At 26.8% G+C, this 21,517-nt stretch overlaps 2 protein-coding genes across 3 annotated transcripts in view; one reads left to right on the forward strand and one right to left on the reverse strand.

Moving 5' to 3' along the window:
- The window catches only part of corn (microtubule-binding protein cornetto), a 29,576-nt gene that overhangs the window by 3,456 nt on the left and 4,603 nt on the right, over nt 1-21,517 (forward strand). For both annotated transcript variants that reach the window (XM_015319783.2, XM_015319781.2), the window contains exons 2-3: nt 19,598-19,984; nt 20,094-21,471. In XM_015319783.2, the coding sequence (XP_015175269.1) occupies nt 19,613-19,984; nt 20,094-21,471 (1,750 nt within the window). In that variant the 5' untranslated portion in view covers nt 19,598-19,612. The remainder of the gene's footprint in view (nt 1-19,597; nt 19,985-20,093; nt 21,472-21,517) is intronic.
- LOC107065805 (uncharacterized) lies at nt 13,598-15,752 on the reverse strand. Its single transcript, XM_015319797.2, has one exon. It carries the CDS (start codon nt 15,124-15,126, stop codon nt 14,350-14,352), a length of 777 nt encoding a protein of 258 aa, XP_015175283.2. The 5' UTR covers nt 15,127-15,752; the 3' UTR covers nt 13,598-14,349.

The raw sequence follows: 21,517 nt of genomic DNA on the forward strand, positions 1-21,517 counted from the left end.
CTGTGTGTGTATGATGTGTGAAAGAAGTAGTCACGCCTACACGCAAACATGTAGTATTACTCACACCAACATGTAAAGCAAATATTAGATTAGAAAGATTCGAACGTTGAAAGATCGAGTTCAACAATTTCTTTTCATTTTATTTTATTTTGGTAATAAATTATTAACCTATTAATTAGGTGGGACGTATAAATACGTCAAACGTATTGCTTTAATGCTAAAGGTACTAACCTTTATTTTTTATATATAAATAAACGAAAATATATATATATATATATATATATATATATATATATATATATTTCACATATTTTTTAAATTTATTTTAAGCATAAATAATAATAAATAATAAATAAATAATAAAAAGAGCTGAGTAATTAAAAAGGGAACTCCCCGGTTAACAGGTTAATTAATCTCACGTGTAAGTTCGTGTACGTTGCACAAGTAAAATTAAATAACACGTCTATGATCGTTTCATTTAAAAAATAATATTAGATCTAGCAAAAAATTTTGTCCATTTTTAAAATAAAATAAAATAAAATAATAAAATAAATTATTCATTATTTGACAAATTAATTAATTGAACTACTTTTGAACTCTTGTCAATATGGTGGCTATTTGTATATTCCATTTTAAGAAATGGAATAGGGATCCTGTAGAAGGGATGCGCCATTCATATTCAGCTCATGTGCCATTGGCTGAAAATTTTGGGGGACCGCTTGAATTTATAATAATTTTTTCGTGTAACCAATTCTATTTTAATATAAATTTTTAATTATCATTAAATATAGTTCATTTTTTTTCTGTATTTGATGCAATTCATTATTTCATAATTATTTCAATGTTTGAATCATTCGCGCGCAAAATCGAGTTCCGGTCTCCCAGCAATGTACATGGCGCATCCCTCCTACAGGATCCCTAAAATGGAATAGGCCTTACCCCTCCCTAGTGACGAAAAATTGAACTACCGGAAAATTCTGTCCATTTTGAAAATAAAATAAAATAATAAATTATTCCTAATTTGAACAATCAATTAATTGAATTATTTTTAAACTTTTGTCAACATGGTGGCAATTTGTATATTCCATTTTAAAAAATGGAGCCTTACCTCTAGTGACGAAAAATTGAACTAATATTTGTTTGAACGGACAGAATGTTCCGGTAGACTCCAAAAATTAATTGTATTATTATAGTATTATTTTATTGAATATTTCATTTACAATTTATTAAAAGAGAACAAGAAGAAGAAGAATAAAATAATTATTAAATATAAAAACAAAGTTATCTTCTTTAAAATATAGAAAATATTATAATATGCCAACATGGTGGCAATTTGTATATTTCATTTTAAAAAATGGAGTCTTACCCCCTAGTGACGAAAAATTGAACTAATGTTTGTTTGAACGGACAGAATTTTCCAATGGGTCCCTAATATTAATTGTATTATTATTATGGTATTATTTTATTGAATATTTCATTTACAATTTATTAAATTAAAAGAAAACAAAAGAAGAAGAAGAAGAATAAAATAATTATTATATATAAAAACAAAGTAGTTATCTTATAAAATATAGAAAATATTGATATGCTTGAAGAGTTTTGCTTCTCATCCCATACTTTCGTCGATTATGCGTATCCTAAACAAAAAACTACATACTTTCATCGCATTAACGCGAAAGTAAGACGACGTACAGTTTCCTTCGATTATTCTCCATAGAAGAACGCATCTATTTAAAAAAAAAAGTGAAATAAAACTAAATCATCAAAAGAAAAAAAAAGATATAAAATGAAGTGAAAAAAAAGAAAAAGAAGTTGAGAATTAGAGAAGCATGAGAGAAAACCAGTGGCCCAATGAAAATATCTCTAATGTTTTATAATTCTATATATATATATATATATACGATAACTTTCCAATTTATAATACCGTCATGCGAACCTTGTATTAAATACCAACAGAAATATTTTTTTTTTATTAATTTCTTTTATATTACACACATTGATTATTCCATTTTAGTAAATTTTCACATAATTAAGAAAATGAATTCTCATAGGGGGAGGGAGGAAGGGAAAAACGTTCGAATTATTCGTGAACGCATACTTTAGAAAGTTTTATTTGAATTAAACAAAATTCATTCATTAAAAAAACTCACAATTTCGTTTCAATTACATTTGCAACGTATGCAAAATAATTATTTTTTCGTCTTTGTTTATAATTAATGAAATTAATTATTATTATTATTATTAACACTAAATTTACGGATGTATTGTTAAATATTTTTTAATGACTTAAACATATTGTTTTTAAATCAAGGATTGAATAGAGGTTAGGAATTAATATTTAAACATATTTCATTACGTAACTAAAAAACAAAATATATTTTTGAAAAATAATATTTAAATTTTATATGTTATATGTATCAAAAAAATGAGAAATGAGTCAAATTATAGCTCAGTTCGTAAATCTAGTGTTGACATTAACACTAGATATACCACCATTTTCTACCACACTAGTCAAAATGACTGGTGTATACAAAAAAAAATGCTTTTTGAGACTTGCAGTCTTTATTTACTCTTAAAAAATAACAAAAAATGTTTAACACAATAATAATTTTAATAGATAAATGGATTTATAGACATTTTTAAATAAACAAAACTCTTAATTATTTACAGAAGTCAAATGTTACATGAAGTAGAAATTTTGAATTAAAATGGCTGGTCTGGTATATCTAATGTTAAGAACTCGAAAGTTCATTGCCATAAATACAAAATTCATAAATAAAATTAATGTTAGGATTAAATCGAAATGAAAATTGATATGATATAATCGATAACAAATGATAGTAAAATTCATTATATTAGAAATTATGGTTATAGTTAGTTAGGCTTGCAAAAATTGCGGTTGGTTGCATTTTCGTTCATATTCGCCAAGTTATATTTGTTACCCCTGTGTGTCATTTATCTCCGCCTACGGCCTAACTTTGTATTATTGCGGAATGTGCAAAGGAGAGTTGTGACTAAATATTTCTTCATTTTTTTTTCTTCCTGTTACTTTCTTTTTTCTTGTGGCCCCCTTTTTTTAAAACCCCCATCGTCGTATCTCTCTTGTCTCTGCACTCGCGGTATTTTTATCGCGAGTTAAGAAAATCTTTCGAAACTTTACGTGTCGCAATGGCGCAATTTTTATTTAATAATAAATAAAAATATATTACGAGGAACGTATAAAGTAATCAAAATTTCTTCAATGTGTACAAGTACACAAGTACACACAGGTAGTTTTTGTGAAAAATTTTATTGTTGATTAACATTTAAGATTTCTTTAATAAATAAATGTTTTTTTTTGTATTCTTCAGTAAACAAAATTTTGATTACTTTTTGGTACAAATAATATTCTTCATTAAATTTATATTAATAATATCAATTTAATGAAGAATAATATTTATTAAAATAATAATATAAATTTATGCATTTTAGTTTTACTTTTTATTTTTATCTGCTTTTTTATTTTATTTTATTATATTTATATTTATAATTACATTTTTATTTGTCTGACATTCCATCTTTTTTTTTTCCTTTTCTTATTTATTTTCACAGTCACGAAATGTTTCGAAACAGTTGATTGCATTACGAAGATGCATTTAAAAGATGCATTTACGTTCGTTCTACAATTCTATTTCTTTCTTCATACTATTATTATTAATATTATTATTATTATAATATTATTAGATTATACAGAAAGTTCGTGCTGATTTTGACAGAAGATTGAAATCCAAATTTGATATATTGCCGTCACTTCACGGCATAATGATATATAATAAAAATATATAATTAATATTATTAATTATTGTTAATATATTTTTTTTAATTATAATTATAATATTATTACTATTATTATTAATATATTTATTAAATTATATATGTGCCATTTTTTGTTTAAAAAATTTTATCCATCTTTAAAGTTAACCTTCAAATTTCTTCCTTCCAGAACTTTTCAGGTTTTTTTTTTTTTTTTTTTTAACAAAAGAACTTTAATGCCATCTATTGAAAATTTGTCAGAACTTTCCGGACAACCTAATATATTATATTTTATTTTATTTCTCGTTTCTCTCCAATCTCCTTTCTAATTTATTTCAATCAGTTGCATGAAAAATATTACGAACCGTGAAACATTTAACAATAATAATAATAATAATAATAATAATAATAATAATAATAAACAATAAAGAAAAATTAGGTATAGCAATGGAAAATGAAATGAAATGAAATGAAACAGTTCTGTTAGTTAAATTTTCGTTTTAGTCAAGAAACATGGGTCAAGCTGAGAGAGTCAGCTCCCGTCGAGAATGATTTTAACGAGACGGTAAATATATCCGCGGTCCGCAACACGACCAGATCCGAGCAAGAGATGCAAAAGAGAGAGAGAGAGAGAGAGAGAGACAGAGAAGGATGGTTAGGGGGTTAGAGGGAGGTAGGTTTCTGACTAATCCGAGCCATGCGGCTGCTGCTATGGTGTGCAAAAGAAGGGAGACTGGATGGGGGATCACATTGCTCTTTCTTTCTTTCTTTTTTCTTTCTTTTTGTCTTTTTGTATTATTTTTCTCTTTCTATCTTTCACTGTGGCACTTTGCACGAGCCTAAAACTCCGTTGGAAATGATATTAAGTCGAGCTTCGAATAAATCCCTACTCCACTTCCCACCCCCTCACTAAATTGTTTTCAAGGGATTATACAATTTTTAAAATATCTCTTTTACAAATTCTTCAAATGTTTTTTTCTTGTATTTTTATTTCATTTTTTTTTCTTTTTTTGCTTGTTAATCCCTTTTTTTTCAATATTCAAATTTTGCTTCGAATTAATTCCTTTCCCCCTTCCAGTACTAAATTGTTTTCAAGGGATTATACAATTTTTATAATATCTTGTTTACAAATTCTTATATATATATCTTCTCTTTCTTTTCTTTTTATTTATGTATTTATTTTTTTTTTGTTAATTCCTTTTTTCAATATTCATATTTTGTTGAAAAATTGTACACACAATGGTTCATAGAAGAACGTGTTTTTCGTATTACATATTTTTTTCATTTTATTCGTTCTTCTTTGTTTATTTACTTTATTTATTTTTTTTTTTATATATTTTATTATTTTTTAAAAATATTATTATTATTATTATTTAGGCCCTACTCATAGGTTTTTATGAATTAACACTAGATATATCGGACCAGTCATTTTAACTGGTCAGGCCATTTCGATTCAAAATGTCTACTTCATGTAACATTTGATTTCTGTAAATAATTAAGCGTTTTGTTTATTTAAAAATGTCTATAAATCCCCATTTATCTATTAAAATTATTACTGTTAAACATTTTTTGTTATTTTTTAAGTGTAAATAAAGACTGGAAGCATCAAAAAGCATTTTTTTGTATACACCAATCATTTTGACTAGTGTGGTAGAAAATGGTGGTATATCTAGTATTAATAACGAACAATTAGAATTATCATCATGTATACAAATTTTGTATTTACGCGAAAATATTTGGAAAAAGGAAAAGAACAGAAAGAGTAAACAAAAAAAGTAAAGAAATTGTTGTAATCCCGTTGAAGGTTTATAGTAGCTTTTGCAAAGGAAAAACTGAACGATCAGCAGAAGAGGAACATAAGAGGTGGGTGGTGGGAGGTGTGAAAGGGAGGGGGAGGCGTCGCAAATAGATTTATCTCACTCTGACGAATCCCTTGCCAACTGCCACGTGGCCATCTCTCTGGGTTTTCTCTCTCTCTCTCTCTCTCTCTGTCTCTTTCTTTCTTTCACTCACTCGTATTTCGATCGGGATCATTCGCAGGAGGGGGTGTTTCCCCTTTCGAAACACATGTGTCGTCATTGAGTCATCGAACGAACGGCAAGCAGCTTTGTGCTTGTTTAATGTTCCTCCCCTGCCCCCCTAGTCTTTTATTCTCTTCTTTTCCCCTTATTTTAACCCCATCCCTTCACTCCCCTCAGCAGCCCTGTTTACTCTCCCCCACACTTTTTCTTTTCCCCCATAGGCATCGTATTAAACGTATGAAAGTGGCCAAGAGATTATTTCGTTCCCACGTATTTCCAAGATTATTTTTTAAATAAGAATATTATATTGTATCATAGATTTTAGAATGATTCTTCGTCGTTGTTGTTGTTGTTTGATAAGGATTATTTAATAATAGATATTTTTTATTATTTTTATTTAATTATTATATATATTTAAATTTTTTTTAGATGGAAACATTGGATTACAATGTTAGGTATTGTTTAGTGGTTTGTGGTTTTTCTAATTATATTTTTAATATAATGGTATGTTTATTTATATTATATTATTTTAATAATAGGTATTTTTTATTTGTTATTATTTTAACTTAATTATTATTATATGTATATATATATATATATATATAATATGAATATTTTTATATGGAACATTACAATGTTAGATATTACTTACCATTAGTGGTGTGTGGTGTTTCTAATTATATTTTTAATATAATATGTGTATTTTTATTTATGTTATACTATTTTATTTATATTTATATTATATTATTTTAATAATAGGTATTTTTTATTTGTTATATTTTAATTTAATTATTATATATATACAGGAATATTTTTATATTGAACATTACCATGTTAGGTATTACTTACCATTAGTGGTGTGTGGTGTTTCTAATTATATTTTTAATATAATATGTGTATTTTTATTTATGTTATACTATTTCATTTATTTATATTATATTATTTTAATAATAGGTATTTTTTATTTATTATTATTTTAAATATTTGAAAATTTTTATATGGAAAAATTGGTCAGTTAAAATGTTAGATATTGCTTACCATTAGTGGTGTGTGTGGTATTTCTAATAATATTTTTTATTTAGATAATACATTGTATTGGTTGATATTTTATTTTGAAAATTAGGCCAACCGAAATATACTTCATTGCAATATACTGTACCACTGCAACTTGATATACTGTATATACTGTAGTGCATTACATCACTGCAACCCAGATGCAAGTTGATTTTATTTTTTGAGTATTATAATATTTGTATTATTTAATATATTTTTGTTTTTAATTATTAAATAATACAAATATTATTAAATATTTTATTATTTAATAAAATATATAATAATATATAATAAAATTATTATTAAATATTTAATTTATTAATATTATTAATATTAATAAATTTAATCAAAATATTAGATTGTAGAAGAAGAAGTAGTTTATTTTCAGGTATACCCCTTTAGGGTGTTTACCCCGAAGGCCCCCCCCTACATGAATATTAGATTGTATTTTATATTTAATATTAGCCCAATTCTAATATTCTTGTAATGTAATTATAATTAATATTATTAATATTAGTAATATTTTATTTATTAATATTATTAATATTAATGAATTTAATCAAAATATTACAGATTGTATTTTATATTTGATATTAGCCCAATTCTAATATTCTTGTAATGTAATTAATTGCATTATTGCTAATTCAGATACAATTCTATTATATTTTATTATATACAAATCATTACTTTAAATATAAAAGCATACGTGTTATAGAATAAAATAATTGATGAAGATAGTTTTAGTTAGGTAATGATACTTATGCAAAAATCTTGATACGAATCTTACGTTAGTTGTCTAGAGGTCACCGATCTTTCTCCCACCTATTCCTTTTTCATTCTCCTACAAATAAACACCTAGCAGCATTTACTGTTCACTATTCTATCTCTATCTTTCTCATAGCATTTACATATAGAACTATCTCTCTCTTTCTCTAGTTCTCTATTTCTCTTTCTATCTCTTTCTATATCTGTCTTGTTTGCTTTTCATTCTGTCTTCTGTCTATCTTCCTATTTATATTTCTTTTTGTCTACATATTTCTCTTTCTCTTCCTAGAGTTATTTAACTATTTTCTTTTTTTTTTTATTTAATTTCTGTCTATAACTCGTCTGTCTTTCTCTTTTCTCATTTTCCCTCCCTTTTTTTTTTTAACTTCAATTCTCTTTTCCTTTTTATATCTTTTTCTCTTTCTATTTATTTTTATTATTTTTTACATTTTGGGGGGGGGGGGTTTATTTAAATGCTGTTAAATTTCTAGAAAATATATTATAAATATGAAACAATTGCATGAAAATTAATATATATATATATATATATATATATATATTAGGGGTGCTCCGCCACGCGTTGCTGTGGCTTACAATCAGTCCGATACACACGTCTTTAAGTCAACGAATTATAAAATAATATTGCGATTATAAATTGAGATATAAACTATCCTATATTTCAAGTTGGATGAAATTGCATATAGTGTGCCAAATTTTATTAAAATCGGTTCAGTAGTTTAGGAGTCCATTGCGGACAAACAACGTGACACGTAATTTATATATATATATATAATATTATATTATATTTATATATAAATATTATATTAATTTAATATATTTAATAATTATAATATTTAATATTTTATATAATAATTTATTATATTATATAATATAATATGTCATATAATATATTAAATTATTATATTAAATTAAATAATATTAAATATCATATTTTAATATTACATTTATATTATATTTTTGTTTCTATTTTCTTATTTATTATTTATTCATTATATATTTTTTTGATTCTTTATATATAATATATATATATTTTTTTTTTATTTATTTCAGTTTTCTCGAATTTGTTTCTTCATGATGTTTTATTAGTAACGAAATAAAATTCGATGTATTCTCTGCTTTCTCTCTCTCTCTCTCTCTCTTTTTTGGTGTACATTTTTTGGCCTTCTATGGTATCACGTATCCAAGAATAACATTTAAAGTTTCGTTCATTCTTTTCTGCATATCTTTCGCGCTTTCTCGGACACGAAAAAATGTTTTACTGCTAGTGAGTAGTCTTCTTGTATTACGTAATCCTCAAGTTTTCGTTATTACACAAGCAAACGTTTTCAAAAAAAAAAAATCTCATCAAGTATATATATATACATTATTTCACAAATGTTTTATGGATTTATAAATTATGTAATAATATTCCAATATATTTTTTACTGTCTTATAATTGAAGGAATTTAAAGTTTATGTTTTTTATATAAGAAAATAAATTAAATATCAAGGAATTCTTTTTCAAGGCTATATTTCGAAATAATAATACAAGAAATAAATAAAATAATAGAAAATGAGGAATAAAAATAAAAACAAATGTTTTATTTTCTACGTTAAGAATTTCAATACTATTTCATATTGTGTTACTGCAAACTTATTCTTTTGTCGTAGGTTAGGGCAGCTGTACCTAAGTTTTCTCTTTAAGAAAAAAATAAAAGGAAAAAAAGGGTGCTGTTCGTTCGTAGGGAACATTTCAACTGAATAAAAGTTCGAAAGCGTGTACGCATTGTACGTGAACCGAGCATCCAAAAGTACACACGTGTCCTTGTTAAAACGTTGTGTTCCTTGTTCTATAAAGAAATAAGGAAGGGAGAAAATAAGAAGGGTCAGGAGTTGGTTGGTAGGGACAACAATTTTCTATGACTATGTTGGGGAGGTCTAGTTTAGTTAGGAAGAATTACATTTTACTGGTTAAAATCTTCGGTTAACTCGATATTACGGAATTTATGATTTTTCTTAATATTTTTCTTATCTAATGTATTAGATCTACCGGAAAATTTCGTTCAAACAAACATTAGTTCAATTTTTCGTCACTAGGGGTAAGGCCCTATTCCTTAAAATGGAATATACAAGTTGCCACCATGTTGGCAAGAGTTCAAAAGTAATTCAATTAATTAATTGTTCAAATTAGGAATAATTTATAATATTATTTTATTTTTTAAATTGTATTATTATAAAAATATTTTTTAAATGGACTAATTTTCCGGTAGAACTAATATTTATTTATTTTTTTATGTTTAGTATTGTATGAAAAATCAAATTTACTCCAATATTAGATTTTTAATTATTCCATCTATTTATTATAAAATATACCAGACGAACGCGAAATTAACTTAAGAAAAGAATCAATCTAGGCAAGTCATATTTTTATTCGGTTAGCAAATTACTCAGCTCGCGGTTGCTGTCTAGGCGATTAAAAATCAGGATATACAGGACAATCATCCTGCCGGTAGTCCTTTATGGTAGTGAATCGTGGTCGCTTACGTTACAGGACGAAAAGAAATTTAGGGTTTTCGAAAACAAAGTCCTTCGTAAAATCTTCGGTGCAAAACGCGATGAGGAAACGGGCGAATGGAGAAAACTCCATAACGTTGAAGTACATCGATTGTACAACAAACCGGATATTATCAACGTTGTAAAATCACGCCAATTAAGATGGGCTGGTCACGTGGCGCGGTGCATGGGGGAGGATCGAACGGCGCACAAAATATTGGTCGGTATACCAAACGGGAAAAGACCACTAGGTAGACCGAGATGTAGATGAGAGGATAATATTAGAAGGGACCTGAAAGAAATAGGATACGAACACTGCGAATGGAAGGATCGCGCTCAGGAACGGGAACAATGGCGGGATTTGGTATTTGCGGCAATGAACTTTCGAGTTCCTCTGATGCCAGTTAATAATAATAATAATAATTATTATATAATGTTTCATCAAATTGTTCTAATCTAAAAATAATTGTCCAGTACCCTTTCACGTGTAATACAATTTTTCTTCTTTAATTACCCCCTTTTTTTAATAATGCATATATATACAGGGTGGGTCATCACATTTTACCATCTAGATTTACGTTATCATTATTACGCGTAGCAGTACATGGAATTGAATGGCTTTAAAAGGGGTTCATACTGATGGTACTTTTTTTTCTTAGGTGGACGTATGAAGGTCATTAATGTTTTTTTAAATGGAATCATATATTTTTTATTGCATCATCATCTGATGCTCTTTCATATTATTTACAAAAAAGTATTACCCTATATATGTAAAAAAATTATTACTTTAGGAGATATTTTAATTTTTATGTCTATTTACAAAAAAGGTTCAATGTGGCGACCATTTGCATCAGAACACTTTCTGAATCGAGAAATTAATGACTCATTAACGTTTCTTAATGTATCTGATGTTATTTTCTTGCATTCATTGACGATACGATCCCTCATATCGGCCTTTGTAGTCGGAAGCTCAGCGTAAACTTTATTTTTTAAGTAGCCCAATAAGAAAAAGTCGAGGGGCGTTAGATCTGGTGATCTAGCCGGAAAATGAATGGGCCCACTCCGTTCTATCCAACGATTTGGGAAGTGTTAGCCGCAGTTACGATAAATCCATCCGTTAGCTCTCGCAAAATCGAAAGACAAGCTGGAATTAGCCGCAAAAGCATTTTACGCATACTGAGAAAGCACAAATATCATTCATATCATGTATCATAGGTTCAAGAACTGACCGCAAATGATTGTTATAAACGTTTAGGATTTTGTAATTGGACTCTCACTCTAAGAGACAACTTTTTCATTTTCCGGCTAGGTCACCAGATCTAACGCCCCTCGACTTTTTCTTATTGGGCTACTTAAAAAATAAAGTTTACGCTGAGCCTCCCACTACAATGGCCGATATGAAGGATCGTATCGTCAATGAATGCAAGAAAATAACATCAGATACATTAAGAAACGTTAATAAGTCATTAATTTCTCGATTCAGAAAGTGTTCTGATGCAAATGGTCCACATTGAACCTTTTTTGTAAATAATATGAAAGAGCATCAGATGATGCAATAAAAAATATATGATTCCATTTAAAAAAACAATAATGACCTTCATATGTCCTTGATACGTCCACCTAAAAAAAAATAAAGTACCATCAGTATGAACCCCTTTTAAAGCCATTCAACTCCATGTTAAACATTGTCTGCTACGCGTAATAATGATAACGTAAATCTAGATGGTAAAATGTGATGACCCACCCTGTATATTTGTTAAAATTTTTTACGATACGTAATGTAAATGTAAATGTATGTGTGATCTCAAGTTGACCTCCATTAACAGTAGGCTGATCTTTGAATGAGCAAAAGGCTGGGTCAGGAATATGGTTATAGGTACTACCAAATAGTTCAGTAAGACCCTTGACTCGACAAATGGCTCCTTGAATTAATGAAGGAACGAACATATCCGTTCGTACATATACTTATATAGTATATACATATATACACTTATATATTGTACGATAAGGTTACCATATTAAGCCTCAAAACCCGCAAACGGAAACAAAAGAAAGAATCTTTTGTCAATCATGCACACTACGTTCAAATAAACGAACTTCGGTTTCTTTTTTTATTATTTTCTTCTATACAAATCATTTTTTGTACATTTTTTTTTTGTTATTTGTATATAAAATACAATAAGAAAATATCGATATTATATTAATTTTGTATTTAATTTCATTATTAAATTATTATTTTTAAATACTTTGAGTGCTATGAACGCATATATGCGTTTGATAAAAATTACTAACCTTATCGTTCGAAGCATATACGTGTTTGTTAATATAATAATTTAATATTTATATTAAAATCAATGAAAAATTATATTCAAAAAGAAAACCTTTAATTATTAAATATAATTTATTATTAGAATTTGATTAATAATAAATTATTTTGTTCCTAACCTAAAAAACATTTTAGTTTAAAGTATTTATCACTTAAAGGGTTAATACTTATAATGAAATATTTGCTAAGTATAGGAACTTAAAACACACAAAAGAAAAGACAAAAGATTTTCTAAGGTATCGATCATACAAAACTGGGTTTCCATGCAACGATTTCAAATAATTTATTTGTGCATTTATATCGGGTGTTTAATTTCAAACGAAACGATTTTAATTAAATTGCTATTACGTTTACTTGATATACGAATTCGAAACATTGACGTAAATTGATTTATTTTCAATAAATAATTCGTATACTTATCTGATTATTATTGCATTTCTATGTACACATACACACACACACACACACACACACATATATATATATATATATATATATATATATATATATATATATATATATTTATTTATTTATTTAGAAAGTATTAGTACGATGTTAATATTCATATTAATATATATATGTATGATTGAATCATGTTATAGGACAATGACATCCATTATTTATATACATATGTATATATATGTATATATATGTATATATAATTATAATATTATATATATAAATGTAAATCTTTTGCAAGTGCATCGGCGTAACTATACCATAGTAAATTATACTTCTCAGACCTCCTAATAGACGTTTCCTGTGCATCACCGTAGAAAATTATTCGAAGTACATACGTGTTACACGTATATAAAAGCCCAACAAAAAAGAAAAGGGTCACGCAAATTTCAAGTGGAACTAACGAAATATTTTTGTACCTTTATAAAAATTGTTTACATTACCTTTTAATTCATTGTCACGTGGTTTTGCAACATTTCATTATAATTTTTGTATTTCATTCAAATCTAACAATTTTTATTATCAAACGTATTATTATTTATTATAATTCATGTAAAAATATTTTTTCTGTGTGTGTGTGTGTGTGCTGTGTGTTTTTTTTAAACAAACAAACATAAATGTTGGCTACTTTTATTTACTTATTTCTTTTTTTTATTCATCACTCATATTTCGTACATAGATTACATCGCAGTGAAATCGTTTTAGGTATTTATATGCTTTTTTTTTTAATTACTTTTTTTGTTTTTTTCTGCTACATACACTTATACTTTATATTACTAATCGTTTTATCATAATTTCCATCTCTTTGGTTATTTAGCTTCGATCTTAACCCGTTATAATAATTTAATTAGACGATGCGTACTTGGATAACATCATTAACAGATGTTTGCTATGTTAAAATATATTAAACATCATTAATTTAATGAATTACTTTTAAATTCGTTCGTAGAACGCACTTTAAAAGATTCAATTCAGTCGACAGTTTGAATGATATTATTTATATAAAATAAATTATGAATTATGTTAAATAATACTTTCAAATTGTATGTTCATTAAGGTTTTTTAGTTACATTGATATTTATTATTTAATTACATTGATATTTTAATAATACGTTTAGTATTTTGGTATGAGGTAGTAGGTTCGTATACATGAAATCAGTCAGTTTAATAAATAATCTTTCTTAAAAAAAAAAAACAATATTATTATATTAGAACACTCATGTGTGTGATATTTAAACTATATTGGCAAGATATAAACATTAAGTTATAATCATATGATTATCTCATTTGTAATCATTATAACGCGTATCCAATGAATATATAACAAATTAAGAAAATGACAAGCCAAATTATAACCCTGTGTGTTCGATTTGATATAAATTAAATAATAAATAAATAAAATAAATTATTTTTTTGTCGAATTTTTCGTAACTTTTTTTTATAAACAGTTACTGTAGGAACATTTTCAACAAAACTTCGTACAACCGAAGTCGGTGAAACGAACCATTTGTTAACTTCGAACAAATTTCCAGATTTGTTGTTGCTTGTTGTTGTTGTTGTAGTTGTAGTTGTAGTTGTAGTTGTTGTTACAAAAATAGTTCTATCATGTTTCGCATTATTCGTTTCTTTGTCTTTATCTTGAATTTTACAATTATTTTTATCTTTCATCTCATTTCTGAGATTACAATTTTTAATGGAAACCTTTTTGGTTTCTTTCGTATCAGAATTCGATGAATCAGAAGAATTGTCAACTTGTTTCGTTTTTTTCACAATTTTCTTCGTTTTATCCATTCCAAGATAATTTTTCAAGGTTGCAGATGATTCCTTGGTATTTTGTTTCACGTTAGAATTATTAACATCCATCGATTCAGAATCCAAAATTATTTTTCCACCAACCCCAAAGTATTGAACTTTATCTTTCGATGATTTTGGTCCCAAAACAACGCGACCACCATCACCAGTGTATACAATGTCACCTGCATTATGTTTGACCTTGATTAAACATCCATCACCGACGACACGAACGCTTCCACAATTTTTGCTCATGGTTATTTTACAACCATCTCCTGTTACCTCGAGTATTCGATTATTGGAATCCATTTGTAGTAATAAACCATCACCTTTCAATCTTCTGATCCTTTCTCGATATTCTTTCATTTTTACAACAACAACAAAATGATCTATATATATAAATATAAATATATATATATATATATTTTATGATTTATTATAAATCGTGTTGTTTATAATCTTCACTGGAAGATATCAATGAATATTTGTAATTCTAATTGAAATCTTAATCTTTCAAACACTAACACACTTCCAATGTATTATATTTATCAATTGAATTAAAATAAAATGTTTATAGTTGACTATATAATAATATTATTATAATATTATTTGAATCTAGAATACCATCAATAGTATTCTAAATAAAGTTACGTAGAAAATTTTATTTCACTTTTATTGATGATGTATTTTGTGATCAATACTGTTGTAATCATCACAGCTCTTATATCTTCTATTGGAGAACACAAATTTGTATTATTATAGATCATTATTAATAGATCATTTAATAAAACTATATCACTATATTTATCACTATATATATATAACTTTAATCGATTAATATTATCGATCCGAATACTGTTGATTCTTTCGTTGATCTGTTGAAAATTCACAACGTTCACTGATATTTAAAACATTTCTCCCTCCCACCCATTTACAACGTCACAATCACCACCACCACCAATACAACTACTATCACCAGTTTACCAACACCAATATGAAACTCAAAAAAGAAAAAACCCTTGGTCATTTTACTAGAAAAAAAAAAATTTGTTTTATATATATATATATATATATATATATATATATATGTATATACATTTACAAGCAATCGATAGATCTCTTATGTCAAAGCAAGCTCGTTGATCGACACACACAAACGTGTGCTTTCGAACCTTGGATTCACGGATATCATACACACAAGCGCGTGCGCGCACACTCACACAAACTAATAATTGGAATCACGTGTATATACTATACTTTATATACAGTCATAATACTACGATGAGTTGGTGCTTCCCCAGTATTATTTCTCAACTCCGAGAGATAGAAAAAGAAACTTAAGATATTTTTTTATTTTTTATTTTATGTTTTTTTTGGGTTTATGTTAACTTTGATTTCACGTTCCCCTTAATGTTATAAATAATTATTTTAGTCACTCGTGTTTGTAAAATAAAAAAATAATAATTACAATGATAATTAAATATAATATCAATTATAATTATTTTATATATATTATTAAAATATAATTAATTATAATTATTAATTATAATTATAAAGATAATTATACTATTTTACTATTTCACTATTTTACTATTTAACAAAAGATTATATTAACTTTGATGTCACGTTTCCCTTAATGTTATAAATAATTATTTGAGTCACTCGTGTTTGTAAAATAAAAGAATAATAATTACAATGACAATTAAATATAATTATTGCAATTTACTATTTTACTATTTTACTATTTAACAAAAGAATAATATATATAATAATTATGTTTGTTATGTTTTCTGTAAGACAATTATAATCAACTCATAAATACAAAATCATCATACATACATATACATATATTTACATGTATTAACATATACGAATGGTATGTTAAATATCTCGAGGTTCTTTACCGATTTACTGACCATTATAGTTTTCGGGACTTCCCAAGACCTTCACGTTTCTTCTATTCGTTTTCCCCCTTCTACCATTTCTTGTTTCTTTTTTTCTTTCTCTCTTTTTCTAGTTCTCATTGCCAAGCTTGCATTTTACACTCTCGTTTATCATTCCTATTCACATAATCATTTCTCTTTTTTTTTTCTTTTCACGATCGAGCAAGATGATTATGTTACATAGAATATTTTTCTTTTTTTTTTTTTTATTATTTATTTAAAAAACAAAAAAAAATACTGTTACACAAAAAAATTTCTGATACACATACGCATATACATTGAGCAGATAATCAATATATATATATATATATACTTTGCGTAGGTAGAAATATGATGATAAATATAAAAATATGCTTTATCATCGATACAAAATGTGTGTGGTGTACTCGAGACAACATATCGATGAGATAAGGTGAAAGAAAATTGTCATATCACGTACGTCTCTTTTCTTCTTTAATTTCTAAATAAAAAATAAAATAATGGGGGGAATCACACTGTATTATTATACTCACAAACGATGACGCTACTCATTCGATTATTTTCAATGTCATTGTGTATGATTAACAATTAATATTATCATTGATATAAATCAAAAATGAACATAATATCGCGATTTGATCGATGTCACGTAATTTATGATATTCGATCTTATTTAGTATATTGATCTCTTATAGATCTAATAGATCTTATTTATCTCATAGATCTTGCATAATATTAGAAATACACATTACATTCATTATATACATATATAATACGATTAAAAATACATTACACGAAAAACTTGTTCGTAATTTGATACAAATGTGAGATACTTAGAAAGGATTATTAATTTTATATAAAAATGAGAGTTTTTTTTTAATGATTGTGCCACTTTAAATTACGCAAGTAACCAGCAAGTCTATAGTTTAAATATCGAATAACGATCGAGGTCATCTTAAAAGATAAAGATAAGGATAATGTTTTAACTATCTTTTGATGATGATTAATAAAAACTTTGGATTCAAAATAAAGAGAGAAACTTCAATTATAAAAAGTCAAAGTAATTTTACGGACAATTTATTATAGTAATATTGAAAATATTAAATGCGTATAGTTAATAATAAACATTAACATTAGATATACCAGACCAGTCATTTTTGCAAGCCTAACTAACTATAACCATAATTTCTAACATAATGAATTTTACTATCATTTGTTATCGATTATATCATATCAATTTTCATTTCGATTTAATCCTAACATTAATTTTATTTATGAATTTGGTATTTATGGCAATGAACTTTCGAGTTCTTAACATTAGATATACCAGACCAGCCATTTTAATTCAAAATGTCTACTTCATGTAACCATTTGATTTTTGTAAATAATTAAGCGTTTTGTTTATTTAAAAATGTCTATAAATCCGTTTATTTATTAAAATTATTATTGTTAAACATTTGTTGTTATTTTTTGAGAGTAAATAAAGACTGGAAGCCTCAAAAAGCATTTTTTTTTGTATACACCAGTCATTTTGACTAGTGTGGTAAAAAATGGTGTTAAATATATACATAGGGTGTTTTGAAACATGTGGAATTTTTGTTGTTGTATTCTCAATGTTAGAATATTAATACTCTTTCTTTTAAATTAATTTCGTAATGTTGATTTCACGGTAGAATTTAAATTACAGTTCGAGAATTATTGGAAATGTTGGACAATTAAATTAACCGTGTAATTGATTTATGTTTTTCATTTAAAATATGCGATCAAGATAAGAATTCCCATTAATTTAACTTTCTTTTATGTTTCTTTTTCTAGTTTTCTCTTTCTGTCTGTCTGTCCATCTACAAATTTCGGAAATTGGTCCAGATAATCGAATATCTTTCCGATTACAGTAAAATTGACAAAATCCGGTATAGGGAAATTGGCTCTTATCGATTTTGTTTATCAAATTACTTTTCACGTTTTCATTTCAATCATTTTTATATTTATTTATTCATTTCTTATCTTATGTGATAATAAAAAAAATATTTAAAATATTTAATAAAGTTGCTATAAAAAATTACTTTTGACTAATTTTAAATTATTATACGATTTTTAATATTTATATAAATAATTTAATAAATATAATATAATATAATTTTTAATTATAATAATTTAAATAATAAATATTGTATAATAATTTAAAATTTATTATATTTATAATATTTATTAAATATATTATTATAATATAAATTATAATAATTAAATTATAATAATATATTTTTTATTTATTATTAAATATATATTAATGCATATAAATTGTAATAAAATTAATAATATGTATTTTATAATATTATTATAATAACATTATAAAATATTATAAAATAATGTTATAATAATATATTATATAACATTAATTTATATAATATATATATATATATATATATATATATATATATATATATATATATATATATATATATATATTATAAAATATATATTAATTATTATATATATTTAATATATTATATAATATATGTAATATTTATAAAAATAATAATTAAATTATAATAATTTAAAATTATCTAAAAGTATATATATGTAGATAAGTAAGTTTGCGGTCGTAACATATCCTGCTTGACTTACATCATGTCACGCTTGATCGTTTTTAAACAGATTTAAAATCTACGGAAATACTATTACACGTTACAACGGATGTTATATATGTAGACCCTTCTGAACACAATCATACATATATATATATATATATATATATATATATATATATATATATATATATATATATATATATATATTTGAATAAAATTGATAATAAAGTATATTAATAATAATAAATGAAACATATTACTACATCGAATGATATGTTGATTAATAAATGGATTAATTTAATATTTGACGAATATATTTTTGTTCAGAATGGCAAGGACGATATGAATGATTCATCGACGGTAATCGAGCAAGAGCTCGATATGGAAGTACCACAAGTCGAGGACAACAATTTGAAAGTATTGCCAATGCAAAATGTGGCACGACAAGATTCGGGAGTACCAGAGGATCTTGTTTCACCGGTTTGTGATATTAACAAGTCGTTGGACGATGAGGACCCAAATGGTACTATGAACAGTGACTGTAACATTACCGTAATTCACGTTACGGAATCGGAAACTCGTAATAAGGAAGAGGATCGATCATCGTCAACGTCATTGGCTACTGTTGATAGAAAAGAATATACTGGGGAGAGCAAGGATAGCAAAGATGGTAGTGATAGTGGAGTTGAGGGTTGTGCAACTGAAGTTCCAAGAGTAAGTTTAATTGTTCACGTACTTTCATTGATTTTTAATATTACAAATTGTATCAATTGAAAATGTTGTACAAAATAAAAATATAATATAATTTGTTTATCATTTTCAGGTACGTAGCCGAAATAGTATAGACTATGCCAGCAGTTGTGGGGGTTTGGATGAAGCATCGTGTGATTCGAGTTTAGTTAGTTGTTGTTCTGTATACGAAGACCCATGTGCAACGCTTCCAGACGACGTAAGATTAACAACAGGTGGTGAAGGTACGAGTGAAGGTGGTAGCGAAAGTTCATCAATAGCTGGTAGCGTATCGGCTAGGGGAAATCGTAGTAGTAACATTAAAAGAACCTCATCGGTGTCAAGTTCGAGTAAGAAAAAGGCAGTCAATTGTGAGACCCCAAAAACTAGTCGGATTAAACCAGCATTGTTGAACGCTAATTACGTACCAACTACGCCACGTTCTAAACCAAGGGTCGCAACACCTAGAAATATTCTTAACAAGGTGCAACCGGTTGTAAGAGATCGTGCAAGATCTAGGGACAAGTCAACGGCAAGAGAATCAAATTGTGATTCAGTTACGTCAGGAGGAAATACACGTAACACTTCAAATTTTCGTTCTACCACTAATTCGACATCGCAAAGAACGAGAACAAGACCAATACCACCTGACTCACTGCCATCCGTATTGACTACAGAAATTAATAAGGATCTTGCTCAACGTGGTAGAGGTACTAATAGTGGTTCAAGATCACGAGGTGGTTCTAGTACTAGGATTACGCGTACACCAGGTTCTACGCCATCCGAGGAAACGCGTAAACCATTGACAGCGTCGCGTACTTTGTATAATTCTGGTAGAACCGAACAACCAACGAAAAATAATCGTCTTGATAAGATAACCGTAAGTTTGGATAACAAGGCGTTAGATGCTTATGCAACGTTACCACGTAGGAATAAGACCAAAATGACTATTGCTAAAACAAATGAAAAAACTAATGATAAAACGATTAGGAGCAGATCCGGTAGCAGGGATGGTAGTCTTGGTAGACAACCAGATAAAAAGACTATTAATAATACTAGAGATTTCGTTCACAAAAGTTTACCACCTTATCCTAGAAATAAACCCATAGAAAAAACAAGGATTTATCATGAAATCGGCATACAAACGGGTCTTACTGGTAACGACATTGACAATGCATTATCTGGAATACCCAGTGCAATACCAGGACCTGAAATAATAGAACGTTTACACAAAAATGTTCAAACTGATGGAACTTGGGAGGACATGCAGACCATGCAGAATGATTTGAAACGTTTGAATGAGGATGTTAACGCGAAAAAGGAAGAAAATGAAAAACTCAAAACGGAGTTAACTGAAGTTAAACGTCTTTTAGAAGAGGAACAAGCTGACCATGCTTTTGCTAGGCAAGAATTAGACAGAAATGCTAGAAGGGTATTGGCGATGTTAGGAACACCACAATCGGAACACGCGGGTAAAAATAATTCTTTTTTAATATACGATTTTATTCATACAAGTAG

The sequence above is a fragment of the Polistes dominula genome, unplaced genomic scaffold (assembly GCF_049000335.1).
Source record: "Polistes dominula isolate Pdom_NZ unplaced genomic scaffold, Pdom_raw_medaka contig_19, whole genome shotgun sequence".
NCBI classification, from domain to species: Eukaryota; Metazoa; Arthropoda; class Insecta; order Hymenoptera; family Vespidae; genus Polistes; species Polistes dominula.